This window comes from Citrus clementina, unplaced genomic scaffold (genome assembly GCF_000493195.1).
Source record: "Citrus clementina cultivar Clemenules unplaced genomic scaffold, Citrus_clementina_v1.0 scaffold_1, whole genome shotgun sequence".
Taxonomy (NCBI): Eukaryota; Viridiplantae; Streptophyta; class Magnoliopsida; order Sapindales; family Rutaceae; genus Citrus; species Citrus x clementina.
Genome location: NW_006263303.1, coordinates 4,737,917 through 4,757,391, shown reverse-complemented (window position 1 = coordinate 4,757,391; position 19,475 = coordinate 4,737,917). Strand labels below are relative to the sequence as shown.

The window sequence follows — 19,475 nt, the reverse complement described above, 5'->3', positions numbered from 1 at the left end:
CATCTCTATAGTCTTACTTTTATTCCTGCTGTCTGCAGGTGTGCTTTAAGCATCTATTTCTCATTTATCTCAGTAGATAAATACATCATTTTAAAGTACTGATATAGAAAATTTCAAATCATCCTTAACCTTCTACTTACACTAAATAAGTCCCAGTCAAAATTATGCTTTCAAATAGCAACTTATTATTATATTTTTCCAACAAGCAAATGCTGTCCTGATGAAGCTTTATCATTGGAATTAAAGAAAGCAGCCTTATCCAGAGAGCATTTTGTTATATCGGGTTAAAACAAAAGAAAATAAATCCCAATTCTTTATAGCACTAGATGGATTGACATTTTGGTCCAATCATTGACCCATTTTAAAAGATGCACCGGTTATTTTCTTGCTTTCATGGTCATTAGGATAATAGCAAAAAGAAAGAAAGAAAGAAAAAAGAATACCAAGTTTCAGAAGCTTTTATGATGATAATATCTGTCACCCATAGAAGAGTCACCTACCAATCCAAAATTGCTATGTAAAGTTCATAAAGTGGCTTTAGTTGTTCTTAGTCATTCTCCAATCAAGTTTGATGGGTGAGCTGAGTATGATAAAATTAATAGCTACAATATCTGTTAAGGCATCTGAAATGTGCAAGATTGATGCGACAAGCCGACAATGATTACTGTATAATAAGGTTTTAAGTGCCCCTGTTCAATCATGTGGCAGGAAGGGGAGAATATTCAAAAATTCAAAAGCAACGGCTATTTTCATGGGTAATCCCCTTATGGATGTGGATTCTGCAAGTATTATTGAGGAGAGATGGCCCCATTTCAAAAAACCATCACAAATTGAGAATAAAGAAGTTGATGCATTGTCTAAGGTTTTTTATGTGTTGTGGAATATGCACTGTGTCTGGTACAATACTGGTGATTAGGATTCCTCCTTATCGAACCCTAGGTCAACACGCAACCATCTATGCCAACGTGGGATTGAATATGTCGCCATGTCAGCAAAAGTGACCCTACATCCCATAGTCAGAAGGTCCTCTTATGGTTTTATTTTGTGAAGAAGCCCCAATTGAGTATATTCTGAAGGAAGTTACTACTAGCAATTGCAAAAAAAATAATAATATTCTATTCTTACCTTTATTTCCTGCTGTGCCCACATTGGAGAGATGGGGCAGAAAAATTAATGGGTACTTTACCACAATAACTTTTTACTTAATTAGGAGCTAATAAAATATAATAATATTCGGTGTCATGTTCACAGAAGGGGCTAAACTAAAAGTGGTGACCAATCAGGCCACTGTCAACTAGCAAGGCATGGTGCAGGAAGAATTGATTTAAGCCGATGAGACATGTATGTGAATATGCATGCTTATGAACAGACTCTTGTTCAATGCCTTTGGCAATTGGCATGCCTCTAGATGAGTGCTGACAAGCAAGAAAATATATGTTAACACTATTTTATAGTTAAGAAAGAATATGATTCTTGCATTCAATCTTTGTTTACAGTATTGCAAAATTATTCAGTATTGTTCAAAAGGAGCCCACCTGCAATGTACCACTTTTCAGATAACTAGCATACCAGGTTCTCAAGCCCATTCTTGACAGCGTCAAGCCGCCGCAATCTTATTATTCCAGTTAAACAACTGAGAACATTCGCTTTTTAGTAAAACCTTAAATGGAAGTTGATTAAAATTTTGCCAGCCATTTGACTGCTAAACTTTGAACCTGACGTGTCCACATTTGGCAGGAGCCAGAGAAAGTTTTAAGTCTGTGGTTTATGCACACATGTTTTTAAGAATTCAATCACGAGCAAAAGAGGCTTTGGTCAAGTCACATTGGAATATAGACGTGCATACACACATTAACAAATGGGAGCTGGAGAGCAAAGGGATATGAATCTTCAAATAGCTTTTGAATTATTGCAGAAAAGGAATCGAAACAAGGAAAGAAAAGAATTTGGCAATGGTTGTGCATCATAAGGAATTGATTCCAAGTGAAATGTTTCAGAGTTGTTTGAGCTTTTTTACTGTCCCATGTGCACCGGGACTATATAAACCTCCTCCAGGAAAGTGTATTTGCAAGTTGGACAGTTCCACGTATGCGTACGACGTTTGCACAAACATGGGCATCCACGGTAGGGAGATGGCAAAAATTCCGACGGGGACGGAGACCCTTAGGGATTTTCTCTATTCGGGGAGGGTATGAGGATGATTTTATAACCAATTGCTTATTCAGGAAAGAGACATGAATAATTTTTTACCAAATTTCTTATTTGGGGAAGGGACGAAGATGAGGTAGAATCTTCATCCCCTACCTATTTCCTCGTATTAATTTTTAATTTTATTTTTATTTTTTAGAATTATTAATAAATGAATAATGAAATTTAAATTATATTAAATATTAGTATAAATAACAAATATCAAAATATTTATATAAATTTACTATAAAAATTTTGAGCCTACTTAACTAGTTGTAGTCCTGAATTACTATTTGACCAAACCTTATTCTAAAGGCCTTGGCCCAAAAATGTTTTAAATTATGAGTCATATTACCTATATTATTTTTATTGTTTTAGATTTGAAACCTAATATTCTCTCAATTTGTCACATTCTTCTAGGAAAAACATGAGGAGCATGAGGTGTAAGAATAGATGTTTTATTAAAAATATTAATTTCAGTATCTATACCCATTTCATTTATTTCATTATTGATATAAAAATAATTTCTTTTTATTATAAGATCATGAAGATTGACGAAGATAATTATTCTGATGATTTGTATTTTGTAGTGTGATTTTTGTAGTGTGATTTTTGTAATGGATTAATGTTAGTGTAAGATATATTGTCAAACCTTATTTTGGTTTAAATTTTTATTTTAATATGATTAAATCAGGTTCAGAATTTAAATTTAAAAACGTATCAGATATTCAGAAATTGAGGATCTTTCGGGGATCCCCTTTTATTATTCGAGGAGGGGACGGAGATCACCTTAGGCAATTCTAATGGGGACGGGGAGAGAACGGGGATATATATAGAATATCAAGGATGGGTGCAGGGATGGATGCAGGGATGCTGGTCCCCTCCCCTCCCCTCCCCATTGCCATCCTTAATCCACGTCTACTTTTGCACGTGGGAGCAATCCTACTAAGGGATAGGAGGGAAAATGTTGTATCAGCTAGCCAGCTTTCAAATAACATCTTCCCCAATACCACCCACCTTACTGGAAATAGATATGGAGAATACTTCAAAGTATTTTCTTTTGCAATAATGCTGAAGGGAATCATATAAAGAGAGGGTAAGTTTGGAATTTTGTAGGAAAAATGTATGTTCATAGGCTTACTATTTCTCCTCTTTACAAGCCTGTTCTTCCCAAAGAACAGTGAAAGAAACAGCAGAAAAGAAGAGGTTTATCTAAATCTCTCAGAAATATTTCCACTTGTGCATCACAACATTAAAAAAAAAAAAGAACCATCTGAAAAAGTTATAAAAATGATAGAGCACCATTCATGGCCCCACACATGAGGCCTTGGCAAGTATATATAGCGCCCCCACCCAAACACCAAAATACCAACTGCATTGACCATTTGTCACAAACAGCTACTGCTCATCAGCACTAGATTTTTGTTTCAAAGCCTTTCTGAATTAAGGTGAGCTTCTCCATTCCGTGCTTTGTTAATTTTCTACTGAAAATTCAGCAAGTTGTATATCAAACAGCTAGTCGTGGTTTGTTTAATTGTTTATGCTTATAGTTAGAAGAGCACTGATACCAAGAGTATGACTTAAAGAAATCTTTTCTTGAATTGGTGGAAGTAGCTTGCTGTAAAGTTTCATATATAAGAGTACAAGCACATATTGAAAGTGATTAGTTGTTTATTAACTGCTGCTTAATATGTCCAAATTTGCACGTGTCATATGTCAGGATAAAAAAATGAGCTGGTCAGGAGGAGATTGGATGTGTGCTGCATGCCAACACCAGAATTTCAAGAAGCGAGAAGCATGCCAGCGTTGCGGGTACCCGAAGTATGGGGGCCCCGATGTATCAACCTACTTGTGTAACAGGACAGAGGTCCTAGCCGGAGACTGGTATTGCACCGCCATGAACTGTGGAGCTCACAATTATGCCAGCCGACCAAACTGCTATAGGTGTGGGGCTGCGAAGACTGATTATGCTTGTGCTAACATGATGGCTTATGGAACTGATGGCAGTGTCCCCCCAGGATGGAAATCGGGTGACTGGATTTGCAATAGGTGAATCACAATGACATTTTATTTCAAGAAATTATGCATGCCTAGACTAATTGTTATATGATATATAGTATACAAATCCAATAATTGTAGAGTTCATACTCCTAGTTCCTAAATAAGTAACAAGGCCAGATACCAGTCTGCATTGTTTCAAGATGGCACATTAACTGTTGCATTCATATTCTCATTGGGCAGCATTGTCTCAAATGATTATGATGATGATAACACATGCATGATTAATTAAATGGATGTACATTTAGAATCATTTATGTCTGGGTTTTTAAATCAGATATGACTACCATAAATTAAAAGTAATATGTATGCATCTTAATTTGTTAAGCAGAATGGGATGTGGAGTTCACAATTATGCTAGCAGGATGGAGTGCTACAAATGCAAAACACCAAGGGAATAAAGTAAGAAGCGAATCCTCATATACTACAAATCATAACTTAATATCTTTGAGTTGAGTTGTATGTAATATTTAGCTCTGAATCTTAAATTGATTTTTTGCCCCTTGTACTTTTCAGGTGGTGCAATGTAGGCTATTAAGTTAATCATGGCTTGAAGGTCTGTCCTTTTTCACAAGCATGTCATGAAATCTGCATGCAGTGGAAGAATTTAAGGGTTTCTGGCTTTATCGTATGGTGCATGTTGTTGTTCTAACATGAAGCTTTTGAAATTTCTCTTCTCTTTTGTAATTTTCTTTTTCCGCTTAATTAATGAAGACACTATGTTTTCTAGCACCTCATGAAAAGTCATCTTCCTATCTCCATCTCTGTGTGTCCACACCTCGGGTGTGTAGTGTGGGAAACATCTATAATTCAACAGCAATTTATATATAAAGTGGTCCAACGAATGACAGGCTGTGGTTGCTAAAATCAATAGAGAAATCAAAGTCTTAATCATGGACCGCCACTAGCTAGAGCTTTGAATTCAATCAATGCAAAATGAAATTATTTTTTTTGTTTGGGGGGGGGGGGGGGGGGGGGGAGGAGAAGAATGACAAAGTGCATGCAGAAACTCAGATATAAGATTCAAGGAATCATCACAATGACTAGTTCACTTCAAAAGAAAAGCATTCTCACAGCAATAATTTACAATCCCTTTAATCATCAAATCTCATAGAAATGTACATAATTATGAAGATAAAGAACCAGATGCTCTCTCTGCTTTAAAACCATAGATGCAATGCCCGAGTTCAAAGTGAGTCAAATAGAATTTTCTCATCCGTCCTTGCTTTTCCCTTTCATTTTAAACTGGTTTACAATGAAGTTTGATAAACAAAAGCTAAAATTTAATGGAAGTACTTAAAAATTGAGCTTTCAGCTTCAAAAACACTTTTATGTTACTGTCATTGACTTAATGGGCAAGCTGAATACGTGCATATATAAACATTATTGTCAAAAGACAAACTAACCACTCGTATGTTATTGTCTCCTCCCAAGACTCCATTACCTAGCTTTTAAGAGAATCTTTTCATGGCTTCCCATCAGCTACCTTTATGTTAACTCTTTGCATGTAGAGAGATGTTGAGCAAGTAGTGAACTAGTTTCCTTAGCACATCATTCAGGGTCCAGACTGCTGCAAGAATATAGGTATAGCTGCCCATAATGAATGACGTTTTCTACTTTCAGTCAACTTTCCCTTTCATTTGGTTTCTTAGTTACCCAAGAATGGGGTGCCGAAATAAGAAGCATAGCATATTATATTTATTTGTTGTCAAGACTCGCACAACAGAATTCTTATTCGAGTTGAAGCTCATTTAAAGTTTAACAGAAAAAATCTGATGTAGTACACTTGAAGGTCACTCGGAAAAATATGATATAAGGAAAAGAAAACTTACCTTAATGCCTATCTTAAGCGTAGACTTGAAATGTGTAATAGCCCAGTTAAAGTCCACTAGAGAAAATATATTACAAGTGCTTTAAGCATACAACTTGTCTTGATCTCAACTCATTTGAAGCTTAACTTGAAATCTTATGCAGCATATTTAGAGCCTACTCGAGAAATCTTCCGTGAAGAAGGGGATTTGCCTTGATGCAGCCTACTGAAATCCAGATCAATAATCTGATGGTACCCATTTAAAGCTTAATAACAAAATCTTCTTTAAAAGACCCTCAACCTCAAGCTCAACAATAAAGGAACACAAACGTCAACGAGGAAATTGCACTCGCACATGATTGTTAGAATTTGACACACAAAGTGAGGCCGAATCATTAGAAATCTATTAGCTAATAGCCAGGCTGGGCAACAGAATGACTATTGGGCCGACCCGGTAGTGGGTGAAAGAGGATGAAGTTATTGGGGAATCTATTGGGCCCATGACCAACTTTTTGAGCGCAGTTGCACAAAATATTGGTACCTAACTGTAGGCCCGACCCGGTGAATTAATTACTGTTTATTTTAGATTGGGAACCGTAACTGGGGGAAACAAAAACAAACCGCCATTGAGTAAAACAACAATAGGGTTTTGTGATGTGCGAGGGGTTTAGCCGTTTCGGATCCTAGTCCTCTTTGGTTTGGGACTTTAGGTTTCACAAAATTTTCTCCTTTTTCAATTTAGGGCTTGTTGTGGGCGGCTAGGGTATTTTTTTACTCTCACTCTATATATTCTTTCCAAAATACAGGTCTCAAGTTTCCTTTTTATGAGATATAAGCCTTAAAGTTCTCTACTTTTGATCAATTTTTATTTTTTTTTTCATTCAAAGTTAGAGTTTGAGGTTTGATTTTTTTTCTATTCTTCTTTCAGATTCATTATAGAACGAATGCTCGTTTAGGTTTGGATCATCCTTTCATTTTGTTTGGCATTTTTTTTTTCGGTTGTCCGTATATAAAGTCTTGATTTTTCTCTGAATTTTGGTCAGTATCAATCAATTTTTTATCTGGGCTTATTGATTTTTTTTCCAAAAGATTGAAAATTTTCAGATACGTTCGTTAGAGTTGCTTGATTTTACTTTGATATTCTTTGATCATCATCTGGGTTTCACAATATTTGTTGATTCTTTCAGTTTGAAGCCAAAGTGCATATCTTGATTCATTTGATTACTAGGTATAGTTACAGAAGCATTTATCTCAATTGCAAGCCCCTAAATTGACGAGAATGAGTTTCCCCAATTCTAGCTCTCCTTTCTTGGCGCAAGAGCTACAGTCTTATTCTGCAGGCAGTGATGCCATTGGTGTCTGGCCTCAATTTTCAATGAGCGATGAACAACAATATGACAGACTTTCACAATATGATCAACAACCTCCGTTTAAGAGACCTAGAAATTATGAGGATAACGAATCAAACTCTGCAACATACCCACCAATGAATCCTAGGATGAACCCGTCAATGAACCTCCCGATCAATAAAGGAATTACCAACATTTTCTTCAAGACCCGTTTATGTGCAAAATTCAAGCATGGTGCATGTAGAAATGGTGAGAATTGTAACTTTGCACATGGTATGGAGGACTTGAGGCAGCCTCCTCCCAACTGGCAAGAACTTGTAGGAGGTGGCCGTGCTGAGGAGGATCGATCATCTGGTGGTAATTGGGATGATGATCAGAAGATCATTCACAAGATGAAGCTGTGCAAGAAGTTTTATAATGGAGAAGAATGCCCTTATGGTGATAGATGTAATTTTCTTCATGAAGATCCAGCGAAGTTTAGGGATGATTCAGGTAGGTACAGAGAGAGCTCAGCTATAAGCATTGGTACTACAGGACCACCGGTGGTAACAGGAAGCTGTTCTAATCAAGCGGAAGGTAATAGGCCAGTGGGCAGCAACTGTGTTAAACCAGTCTATTGGAAGACAAAGTTGTGCATCAAGTGGACGCAAGGTCAATGTCCCTTTGGAGAAAAATGTCACTTTGCTCATGGGCAATCAGGTATATTATGTTGCTTAGATCATTATATTTTGCTACACTGACTATGGTTTCTTTGTGCAAGTTTAGGATTTTCTTTTAATTTGTACTTTTTATTGGAGATTGGCTTATTATGGGATTACTTGAAGACTTTTCCTCTTACATTGACAATAGGTATTATATTGAATGCAGAAGTGACTAAAGAATTGTTATAGAGTGGGAAAAAGTGACCCTCTCTTAGTGTGATTTGAGGAACCTTAATTTCCTTTGGAATTGGATGCCTTAATTTGTAGGTGCGCCCACCTTATTTCCACTTTGCATGATTGTGGAATCAGTTCTTCTGTGTAGATCTTTCTCTTAGCACAATTTGTATGTTGATTTTATTATTCCCTAGGAGTAGAATAATCTTCAGGAAGTTAGAACTTTTGAATGCTTCCCCAAAATTCTATAATTTCTTTCATTAGAGAGAAATGGTATTGGGCCAACAATAATTATGAAGTTCATGCCAGAACGAGCTTATTGAAAACTGGATTCCATAATAAATTGTTAACGGATGATTTATGAGTTGTGTTACTATGATAATTAAGTTGTTTTACATTATTTGCTTGTGCAAAGAAAGCTTAGCCATCTCTACATATATAAAAACAGTAAATAAAGAAATAAAAATTGAATGAAAGCAATAGTAAAGCTTTTGAGACATGTTTCCACTGGATTTTTTTTCTTTAACATATTAATATTTTGATGTAAGTTCCAACAAAAGCTGTATATTGGGAATTGTATTGTGGTTGAGAGAGTGTGTCTGAATTGTATTGTGTATTTCTTGCTTGGATGACATTGTTACATATAAACAATTTTGTTGCAATGTTGACTGAACTTGTGTCTTTGCTATTTATTGTTACTGATCTTGGCCTTTTTTCTGTAATCAGAATTACAGGTAATTGGTGGACGAACTGAAGGGGAAGCAGGGAATCCAAGTTTCATTTCGGTAAAGCCTCAATTGGTCCCTGCTAATGATTCATCTCCCACAGCTGTGTTGCCTACTTTGAATAAAGAAGGGCAGGGCAAGCAGTGCCTATTCAAATGGAAGGGACCCAAGAAAATCAATAGGATCTATGCAGATTGGCTTGACGATATGCCATTAGCGCACAACTTGCCGAGCCAAGTAGAGAGCTGAGTTCATGTTACGTCAGAATCATTTTTGCCTTCCGATCAAGGGATTTTAATTCTTTAGAGAAAACAGTAGATGAGAGATTTTCTTTGCTTGATGCCGTACCGTTAGTTGTCTTCTGGTTTTCTTTTCTGAGAGTAATATTGTTCATGTTAAAGATATGTAACAGTTCTGGAATTCGCCATTGTTTGGTCATTCTTGTTGAAATATCAAATAAAATAGTCGTTGAAAGCAATAGTCTATTTTATGGTAGCAACTTTCCAGTTTGTATTTGCAGAGATATATACTCGAGGATTGTGCATATTTTTTGTTTGAAACTTCGGCGTCCACTGAAGTTTGCCTATGTATCTCTGGGAAGAATTGTGAAATAGGCACGAAGGCCTCCCGAACCTAACTCTGTGTTTGAAGTTTTTAATGAAATTTGATAAAATGGCTCATTTATGATCATTCGCCATCTATTAGACCATAAAAATATCAATTGTTTGCATCGGTTAATGGTCCTTACAATTCGAAGACAAAGAGACAAACTCAGATTTCTGCTACTTGTTACCAACAATGGAAAATGTGACAAAAGTACAGGCGCCCTGTGCATAGACTATCGGAATACTTATAGCGAATTAAGACGATGAAGAGCATGATTGATAGAGAAGGATGAAATATTTTAAAGATTTAATATAATAATAATAAAAAAGAACAAGTATGACTGTGAAAGAAATAACTATGAAATTATGAAAATTTTGTTAATTTATTACTATATATTATTCTGTAACTTTTTAACACTAGTGACGGTATTATAATAGGAGTTCAATGAAGTCGCATAAACTATCAGAACTAACTCATGCCGAGGTGCAAAGCTTGAAGGCTCGTCCTCGTATTGATATCTCTTATATTTTCAGCATGATCAGTCTTTATTTTGTTTTTCTTAGCCCTTTGTGTGAAGAATCTGTTTCTCACTTCGTATGTACATATAACATGCTAAGTACTTTGATAATTTGAATTATCCACTGTGTGTCAGGTCCATCCAATCGTCACTGATGTTCGCAATAGAGGAGATGCTTCAGTTAAATAGTTTGCGTTTTGTTGATTCCTTCTATTTTCTTGATAATTTGTGCACCTGTTTTGAACATTGGAGTTAAAGCTCTCTCGTTTCTTTCATGATGACACTTGACCATCATTATATATTTCTTTTGCGATTGTAGTGGAAGATCTGACAAAGTTAAACTGGAAAAAATAGTTGAAAATGTCTCTAAGCCTCCTCCTGCCCGGGAGGTCTCTCGTTTTGTTTATCTCTATTAGCTTATAGATTGCTTATTTTATATCCAAAAACATCTACATGCAATTTGCTTCCTCTACCCCATGAATTATTCTCTCTTATCCTAGCAACTTTCGTTCCACAGCTTGATGCAGCTGTTAAAGAAGCATTTGATGCGGCGTACGACAACATATATGCTTGCTGTTTTTGCGTTATGTATGAACCTTTTTGTATTATAAATTTGTCAGGCTGTTAGATGCAAAAGAGTGGCAAGGAGCATCGGTTCTATAGGTCTTTTATGTACCAGAGGAAACTGCTGTTTTACTTTCAACAGCTCTGATGCCTTGAGTAGTAAGTTGAAGAGATGTATTATATCAATTTCTTTTCCTGGTTTACCATCCATATCATTGACCATTATTGTTGATGGTGACTGGATTTGATTTTAGTTTATCTGCTTGTCAGCCTGCACAGATTGTTGGATGTAAAACGGTTGTCCTTGCAACCCCATCAAGTCAAGATGGCATATTGGCATGGCAGCATGTGTAAGGTTTCCTCTCAGACGTATTGAACCATACTATGAATATTACTTGCTGAGTGCTCTTCATGTTAAAGTTAACAAATTGTTGGTTGCACCAACAATTATAGAGAAGCAAAATCAAAATTGATTTTGTATCCGAAAAGAAAGAATTGACAAAGGGGATGAATTTGAAAAATAATAATAATAAAAAATTATATTTTTAATTATTTTATTCTTTGCATAGTAATTCATTTCTCCTATAAATAGCTAAGGATTTCATTCATTTGATATCATTCCAAAATTGTTAAGCTTATAAGTTTCTAAGCTTTTGAGAGAAGTGAGAGAAGTGTATCTGGAAAATTTATCTTTCCTGCAGAGTGTGAGAGTACTGGGTATATTTTAGTTTCTGGGAAGTGAGATTCGTTACTCAAATATTGTACTCTATTAATTGTTAAATAAACAATTATTCTTTCTTGTCTCCGTGGATATAGGTTTAATTATTGAACCACATAATTCTTGTGTCCTTTATTTTTTCTATAATTATTTGGTGCGCTTGATTCCGCATTCCGCGCACAACAAGTGGTATCAGAGCCGACGGTTCGTACTTGGGGGGATACGGTATTGTTCACGTATACGGTACTATTCCTGTATACGGTACTGTTCACATATGGTACTATTTATGAATACGGTGGAGACGGCCATTTGTACTTGGGAGACAATCTATTGTAAGTAGTGTGTATTTTTGCATGTATAGGAAAGTTCTGTCAACAAAGGCAATAAGAGTCTAAGAATTCTGATTTTTAATTGGGACCGAGTTCCCGTCCAGTCTCCTGGGAACTTTTCAGGTGCATTTATTCACGCGAAATTAACATCATAGAGACTGTTTTTCAAGTGGAAATAGTTCGTTGAGAAAATGGTAGAAGGTAAAACTTCTAGAATTGGGGAGAGATTTAATGAGACTATTTCAGGAGACATTTCAGGTGGGAGGCAGGATTTGTCAAATCGCTATTCAGCACCTGTTATAGGAGGTTAAAAAATCGATGTTGAAAAGTTTGATGGGAAATCAACTTCGGCATGTGGAGGCGCGAAGTTATGGATGCCCTTATTCAAATCGATCTCGATGTTGTTCTGAAAAATAAAAGACACTTGTATGATGAAGAAATTTGGGATCGTATGAACGAGAAAGCTTGTGGTCAAATCAGATCTTATTTGACCAAGGAGGTGAAATACTTAGTGAAAGATGAATAGTGTGCGGTGACTTTGTGGCGTACATTGGAGGAAAAGTACTTGGTGAAAAGTCTTGAAAATCACCTTCATGCAATGAGCCAAGTATATGGTTTTCGAATGAAGCCTGGAGTGTCAATGCACGATAATGTCTCAAGATTTGAAAAGTTACTTCCTAATTTGAAGAATTTTGATGAAGATATTAAGGATGAAGTCAAGGCTATGATTCTGTTACACTCACTACCAGAGGAATATAGCCATTTTGTGACTACTTTGATATATGGGAAGAGTGTGATCGTCTTTAAATAGGTTTGCACAACATTGACTAGCTTAGAGATTCGGAATAATGATAAAAATTCTGAACGAGCATCGTCTGAAGCTTTGGTGAGCAGAGATTGGACGATGGAGAAACAGAAGAAGCGTGGTGGAAAGAATTCTCGATCCAAATCAAGAAGCAGAAATATAGCGCGAGACGAGTGTGTCTTTTGTCATGAAAAGGGTCATTGGAGGAAAGATTGTCCAAAGGCTCAAAAGAGAGATGTGAAGGAACCAGCAGCAGCAAACATGGCACGGAAAGATGAAGACTCTGATTATTCACTAAGTATTACTCCTGCAGCATACGTGGCTAGTTCGAGCGAGTAGATACTTGGTACTGGAGCAACCTATCATTTGATACTGAAGCAACCTATCATTTGCGCCCTATTAAAGAATGGTTTACGGATTTTCATAATCTGGAATCCGGTGTAGTTGTGATGGGGAATGATCAACCTTGTCGCACAATGGGGATAGGAACAATTCGGCTCAAAATGTTTGATGGAATGGTCAGAGAACTCAAAGAGGTTAGATTTGTTCCAGCTTTAAAGAAAAATCTAATTTATGTGGGTACTTTAAAAGCTAAAGGCTACAAGGTTACCATTGAAGATGGTATAATGAAGTTTACACATAGGGCTATGGTGATTCTGCAAGGGGTTTGGCGTCACAATTTGTACTATTTGAAGGGAGGTACAACTGATGAAGCAAATGTTGTTGAGGAGCACAGTGACACCACCAAGCTATGGCATGTACGACTGAGACATGCTGGAGAGAAGTCTTTGTAAACTCTGATGAGGCATGGACTCTTAAAAGGTACCAAAACCTGTAAATTAAATTTATGTGAGCATTGTGTAATAGGAAAGAAAACAAGGGTCAAGTTTGGTACAGCTAATCACGATACTCGTGAGATCCTTGAATATGTTCATAGTGATGTAAGAGGACCAACCAAGACTGCATCAATTGGTGGAAGCCATTATTTTGTTATATTTGTTGATGATTTCTCTAGACGTGTGTGGGTGTACACCATGCGAGCAAATGATGAGATTCTAGAGATTTTCATGAAATGGAAGAAATTTGTGGAGACTCAAACTGGCAGAAAGATTAAAGTACTACGATCCGATAATGGGGGTGAATATACTTCTGATCCATTCTTACAAGTATGCTAGAACGAGGGTATTAAAAAATATTTCACGGTGAGACATACTCCGCAACAGAACGGTGTGGCTGAGCGTATGAATCGTACTTTACTAGAGAAAGTATGATGTATGTTATCTAATGTTGGTTTAGATAAAAAGTTTTGGGCTGAAGCTGTGAGCTACGCAAGTCACTTGGTAAATCGGTTGCCTTCTACTGCAATTGGAGGTAAAACTCCTATGGAAATGTGGTCTGACAAGCATGCACAAGACTATAATTCCCTTCGTATATTCGGGTGTCTAGCTTATTATCATGTCAAATATGGTAAACTGGATCCTCGTGCTAGAAAAGTTATCTTTGTGAAATTCAAAGGTGGAGTAAAGAGTTTCAAGTTTTGGGATCTCGAAGACAAAAAGTTTGTGTGTAGCAGAGATGTCATATTCAATGAAGTTTCAATGATGAAATCTTCAAGTTCTCAGCAGGTAGAGAACAAGACCAAAGAGGTATTGCAGCGGGTGGAGTTTGATGTAACTTCATATGTACCAGTAAGTTCTACATCAAAGAATGGTTCAATTATGGAGGTAACACCTAGAGTTGAAGAAGATGTTGTTTCTTCTGATATCCCACAAAATGAAGAAACAATTGATAATGTAGATAATGATGATTTTATAGCAACAAGGAGGCCAAGAAGAGAGATAAAGAAACTCGGATGGCTTACTAAAGATATGGTGGTAGCCTATGCACTTCCAGTTATTGATGATGACATCCCCAACACTTTCGGTGAAGTATTACGCAACAGTGAAAGTGATCAGTGGAAGTTAGCCATGAAGGAAGAGATGAAAACTCTCCATCAAAACCAGACTTAGGAACTTGTAAAGTTACCAAAGGGGAAAAGGGTTATTGGCAATAAATGGGTCTACACCAAAAAGCAAGGATCTCCGAATCAAACAACTCCTCGATACAAGGTAAGGCTCGTGGCAAAAGGTTTTGCTCAAAAGGAAGGTATTGACTACAATGAAGTTTTCTCTCCAATTGTAAAACATACTTACATTCGTATCCTACTTACCTTAGTTGCAGAATATGAGTTAAAATTGGCTCAATTGGATGTTAAGACGGCATTCTTATATGGAGATTTGGAGGAGGAAATCTATATGATTCAGCCTTGTGGTTTCAGAGTTGCTGGAAAGGAAAATCATATGTGTAGGTTGATTAAATCTTTGTACGGACTGAAGCAATCACCAAGGCAGTGATACAAAAGATTTGATCAATTTATACAAGGGCGAAAATTTACCAGAAGTGAACACGATCATTGTGTTTACTTTAGAAGACTACCAGATAGAGTTTTCATCTATTTGTTATTCTATGTCGACGATATGCTTATAGCTTCGAAGAATAGAGATGAGATCGAAAGATTAAAAAAGCAACTGGCTTCTGAGTTCGAGATGAAAGACTTGGGTGATGCACAGAGAATACTTGGAATGGAGATTCGTAGAGACAAGAAGAATGAGAGCGTATGGTTGACTTAAAAGTCTTATTTGAAGAAAGTGCTAGAAAGATTCTATATGGATGACAAAACAAAACCGGTATGTATACCTTTAGCTCATTTTAAATTAAGCTCTTCTTCATGTCCTAGATCTCAAGAGGAGCATGATTACATGGCTCGTGTTCTATATGCTAGTGTTGTGGGTAGTCTTATGTATGCTATGGTATGCACAAGGCTCGATATATCTCAAGCAGTGAGCATGGTTAGTAGATACATGCACAATCCGGGTAAAAATCAATGGCTTGCGGTAAAGTAGATTCTCCGATATCTGTATGGGACAGTTGATGTTGGGTTATTGTTCAAAAAGGATTGTGGTCAACAATGTGTTAGGTATTGTGATTTTGATTTCGCTAGAGACCTTGACAAGCGAAGCTCAACAACGGACTACGTATTCACATTAGGTGGAGGTCCGGTTAGCTGGAGGTCGATTCTACAATCGACAATTACTTTGTCCACTATGGAAGCAGAGTATATGGCAGCAACTAAGGCTGTAAAAGAAGCTATCTGGTTGAAAGGCTTGTTAAGTGATTTGAGAGTAATCCAGGAGAACATTGTGGTCTTTTGTATAATCAAAGTGCGATATTCCTTGCGAAGAATCAAACATATCAAGCTCGGACGAAGCACATAGATGTGAAATATCATTATATGAGATAGATTATCGAGAGCGGTGTTGTGTTGTTAAGAAAGATTGATACCAAAGATAATCCATCAGATATGTTGACGAAGGTAGTTTCTGGAGTTAAGTTTCAACATTGCTTGAAACTAATTCAAATCCTTCGATTGTGTTAAGATATGTCCTTCGAGAATTTTGAACTATAGTTGGCTTGATCCCAAATTTTGGGTACGTAGGCAGTCATAAAGATGCAGCCATTTTGGGGATGATGGCTCGTTGGTAGTCAGCTCAGATTTGAAAAATTTTCACCGAGATGGAGATTTGTTGAAGTCAACAAATTGTTGGTTGCACCAACAATTGTAGAGAAGCAAAATCAAAATTGATTTTGTAGCCGAAAAGAAAGAATTGACAAAGGGGATGAATTTGAAAAATAATAATAATTAAAAATTATATTTTTAATTATTTTATTCTTTGCATAGTAATTCATTTCTCCTATAAATAGCTAAGGATTTCATTAATTTGATATCATCCCAAAATTGTTAAGCTTATAAGTTTCTAAGCTTTTGAGAGAAGTGAGAGAAGTGTGTCTGGAGAATTTATCTTTCCTGTAGAGTGTGAGAGTATTGGGTATATTTGGATTTCTGGGAAGTGAGATTCATTACTCAAATATTGTACTCTATTAATTGTTAAATAAACAATTATTCTTTCTTATCTCCGTGAATGTAGGTTTAATTACCGAACCACGTAATTCTTGTGTCCTTTATTTTTTTTATAATTATTTCGTGCGCTTGATTTCGCATTCCGCGCACAACACTTCAATGTTTCACTACAGGAAGTACTGTATTGCACCGAGAAGGCCGGTGTCACTCATGTCTCAAGGCTGGAGGAGCTCAGGTACGAATACTGTAAACAATTCTTACTATGCGTTCATGCATTTGGGAATGCGGTTCTCTCCCAGTTACCTTTTTTTTTTTGGTTTAGATTGTATAATGCATAAAGTTTGTCAATTTTTTGTTTGACAGGCTATATCAGCTATTTTGTTTAACATACTATTTATGCTTTTTCATTCTAGTGCTTCAATCCCATAAAATGATGCAAGCTTGTGCTAATAACTATGCTGTAGAAAAGGACATGCTCAGATGCAAACTATTTAATAAGTAGTCTTTTATTAAGTGTACAATATTATTGTCTTTTTATATATTTGTTCATTTAATCTCCAATACGGAAGTGTTTTTTTTTTTTCCATCATTAAATTGGAGGCTGAGAAGATTTTTGGGCCTGGAAATAAGTATGTTACAGCTGCAAAAATGATTCTCCAAGTACGAATGTCTTTGTTATTGCTTATATAGCTACAGTTCTTTCCAGCCATATTAAAGAAAAGTCATGATAAAGTACAAACTGCCCGTCTCTTTCCAATTTAACATGGCTCATTATATGGCAGAATCTGCTCAACAGAACAGTGAAGCAATGATTTCAATTGACATGCCTGCTGGCCTTCAGAAGTCTTGGTCATTGCTGATAGATATGCCAGTCCTCTTCATGTAGCTGCAGATTTGCTTTCTCAGGTATTTGATTTCTAGTCTTTCTTATAGTTTTTAGATGGAATTATTTATTATTTCACCCTGATTATTAAGCATGAAGTGACCACAGTTTTGCCTTCTATGTTGTCGAGGCATTTAGAAAAGCTTTGTGACTTTTAGACTTTTTTTATCATTGCAAGAACTATTGCATTAACGGTGCCATAGTTAAGCAACAAGGGAAATTATATAATTTTGAAATTATTATTTTCTCAATAATGAACAAAGTTTTCTTGAAAGAAGAAATTGGTGTGGTATACACTACTGCTGGTGCAATGTTGTTGTCTTTATAGAGCTAGGAGTCACTCTTTTCATCTGAAAGGAAGAGGATATCATGATCTTAGGAATCTACAACTCACTTCACTGAAAGATGTTGACCAGTTTTTCTTTTGTATGCTGATTTTGTCACCCCTCTCATACTGCTTCCTTGTTAGAATTCAATTTCTCAAATTACAAACTCTAGTTGCATAACATATGCATGAATAAGAAATGAGTTTCTCAACTTTTATATTAGTTTCAATAGTTTATGTAACTTGATGTCTCTTCTTCACTTTGGCTGAGCGTGGACCTGACAGTCAAGGCGTCCTAGTAATTGTTGGGGATGGAGTAGATATAAAAGCTATTGAGGAAGAAATCAGGATGCAGTGCCAGAGCCTTCCAAAGTGAGAGCTGGCTTCAAAAGCACTGGGCCACAGTTTCATGGTTTTTGCTCGTGAGATAATGCGGGTTAGTCAAGAATTTCCTTCTTTGTGTTTGTACTTTCAAACTTAGATGAAGTTAATTAGCATAATTCTTGTTATTTTCATTCTTTTTGTAAAGAGCTTAGGATTGAGGAATCCCAGTGTAGGTAGAATAGAATGCTCTTCTTGCACTAATAAGTAAATATTGTAGTACCTTATTATTATATGTAAACTGGCTAATAAATATTGTACTACCCATGCCTGCTTCCTGTTGATGAGACTGCTCTTTTTGTCTTTTGGGTTTTACTTGAAGAAATTTTGTATGTTTTAATTTAGTTATCTGGAACCAAATATCAGTATTGTATCTGAAAACAGTCTTCAACAATGAACTCAACCTCAAAAGATTAGTGCTAAATACGATAACAGAGACGTCTGGTATCATTTTGAAGAATTCCGAAAAGGTGAAAATCTTAAATCATACATGTTAACATGCGGTGGGTCTTTGAAATTATATTACTTTCAAACGTACCATTGTTATTGGTTCTTTTAGGCGATCACCTTCTCAAATTTATATGCACCTGAGCATCTAATTGTCAGCGCAAAGGATACTGAAAAATGGGAGTCCATCATCGAGAATGCAGGTACAATTCTGAAGTTCTTCCTTTCATCTATCCTTGTTTTTAATGAGCCTTATTTTATGTTTCCTCGCCATCATTAATTGAAGTACTCTGACTATATATTATGATCTGGTATCAAAAAGTGTAGTTGAGACCTCAATGGGCATTTTGTCATCTAAATGTAACTCTAAAAAAGTATTAATAAAAAATAACCGTGCTCAACTGCCATTGCAGGCTCGATGCTTTTTGGAGAATGGACTCCAGAGAGTGTGGGAGATTACACAAGTGGGACAAATCATGTCCTTCCCACATATGGGTAGGCACGGATGTATGGGGGTGTGTCTCTTGATTCCTTCTTGAAATACGTGACAGTGCAATCATTGGCAACCATGGCGGAAATTGAAGGGTTAGAAGCCCACAAGAGAGCGATAACTCTCAGACTACAGGATATTGCAGCCAGACAAGTTTCCTCAATATGAGATGATAAACTATTAACCCTCCAACAACCATATATCTATACCCCAATTTTTCGGATGTCTGCTCTCTTATTTCAATTTCCTGCAAAATTCATGGGGTTGTCAATTGTGCCATCACTGTTGGAGTTTTATCTGCTGTAGCATGATGGAATCTTGTCATTCAAGTGCTATATAGGCTTTGAAGACCAATTGGCTTTTACGTTTCCTCCATTCTTTCAAGTAATTCCTGACTATCCTCGTGGTCAAATGAGGGAACACAGATATTATAAGCTCTTGGAAATAC

The 19,475-nt window shown here is 36.4% G+C and overlaps 2 protein-coding genes across 2 annotated transcripts; both read left to right on the top strand.

Annotated features, from left to right (window-relative positions):
- Positions 1–3,493: 3,493 nt before the first annotated feature.
- LOC18055690 (zinc finger Ran-binding domain-containing protein 2) lies at positions 3,494–4,973 on the top strand. Its single transcript, XM_006450918.2, has 4 exons — positions 3,494–3,635; positions 3,908–4,236; positions 4,577–4,647; positions 4,762–4,973. Exons 2-3 carry the CDS (start codon positions 3,917–3,919, stop codon positions 4,644–4,646), a joined length of 390 nt encoding a protein of 129 aa, XP_006450981.1. The 5' UTR covers positions 3,494–3,635; positions 3,908–3,916; the 3' UTR covers position 4,647; positions 4,762–4,973.
- A 1,699-nt stretch (positions 4,974–6,672) lies between these two features.
- LOC18055689 (zinc finger CCCH domain-containing protein 39) lies at positions 6,673–9,694 on the top strand. The gene is made up of 2 exons (XM_006450917.2): positions 6,673–8,103; positions 9,006–9,694. Exons 1-2 carry the CDS (start codon positions 7,335–7,337, stop codon positions 9,251–9,253), a joined length of 1,017 nt encoding a protein of 338 aa, XP_006450980.1. The 5' UTR covers positions 6,673–7,334; the 3' UTR covers positions 9,254–9,694.
- The last annotated feature ends 9,781 nt before the right edge of the window (positions 9,695–19,475 follow it).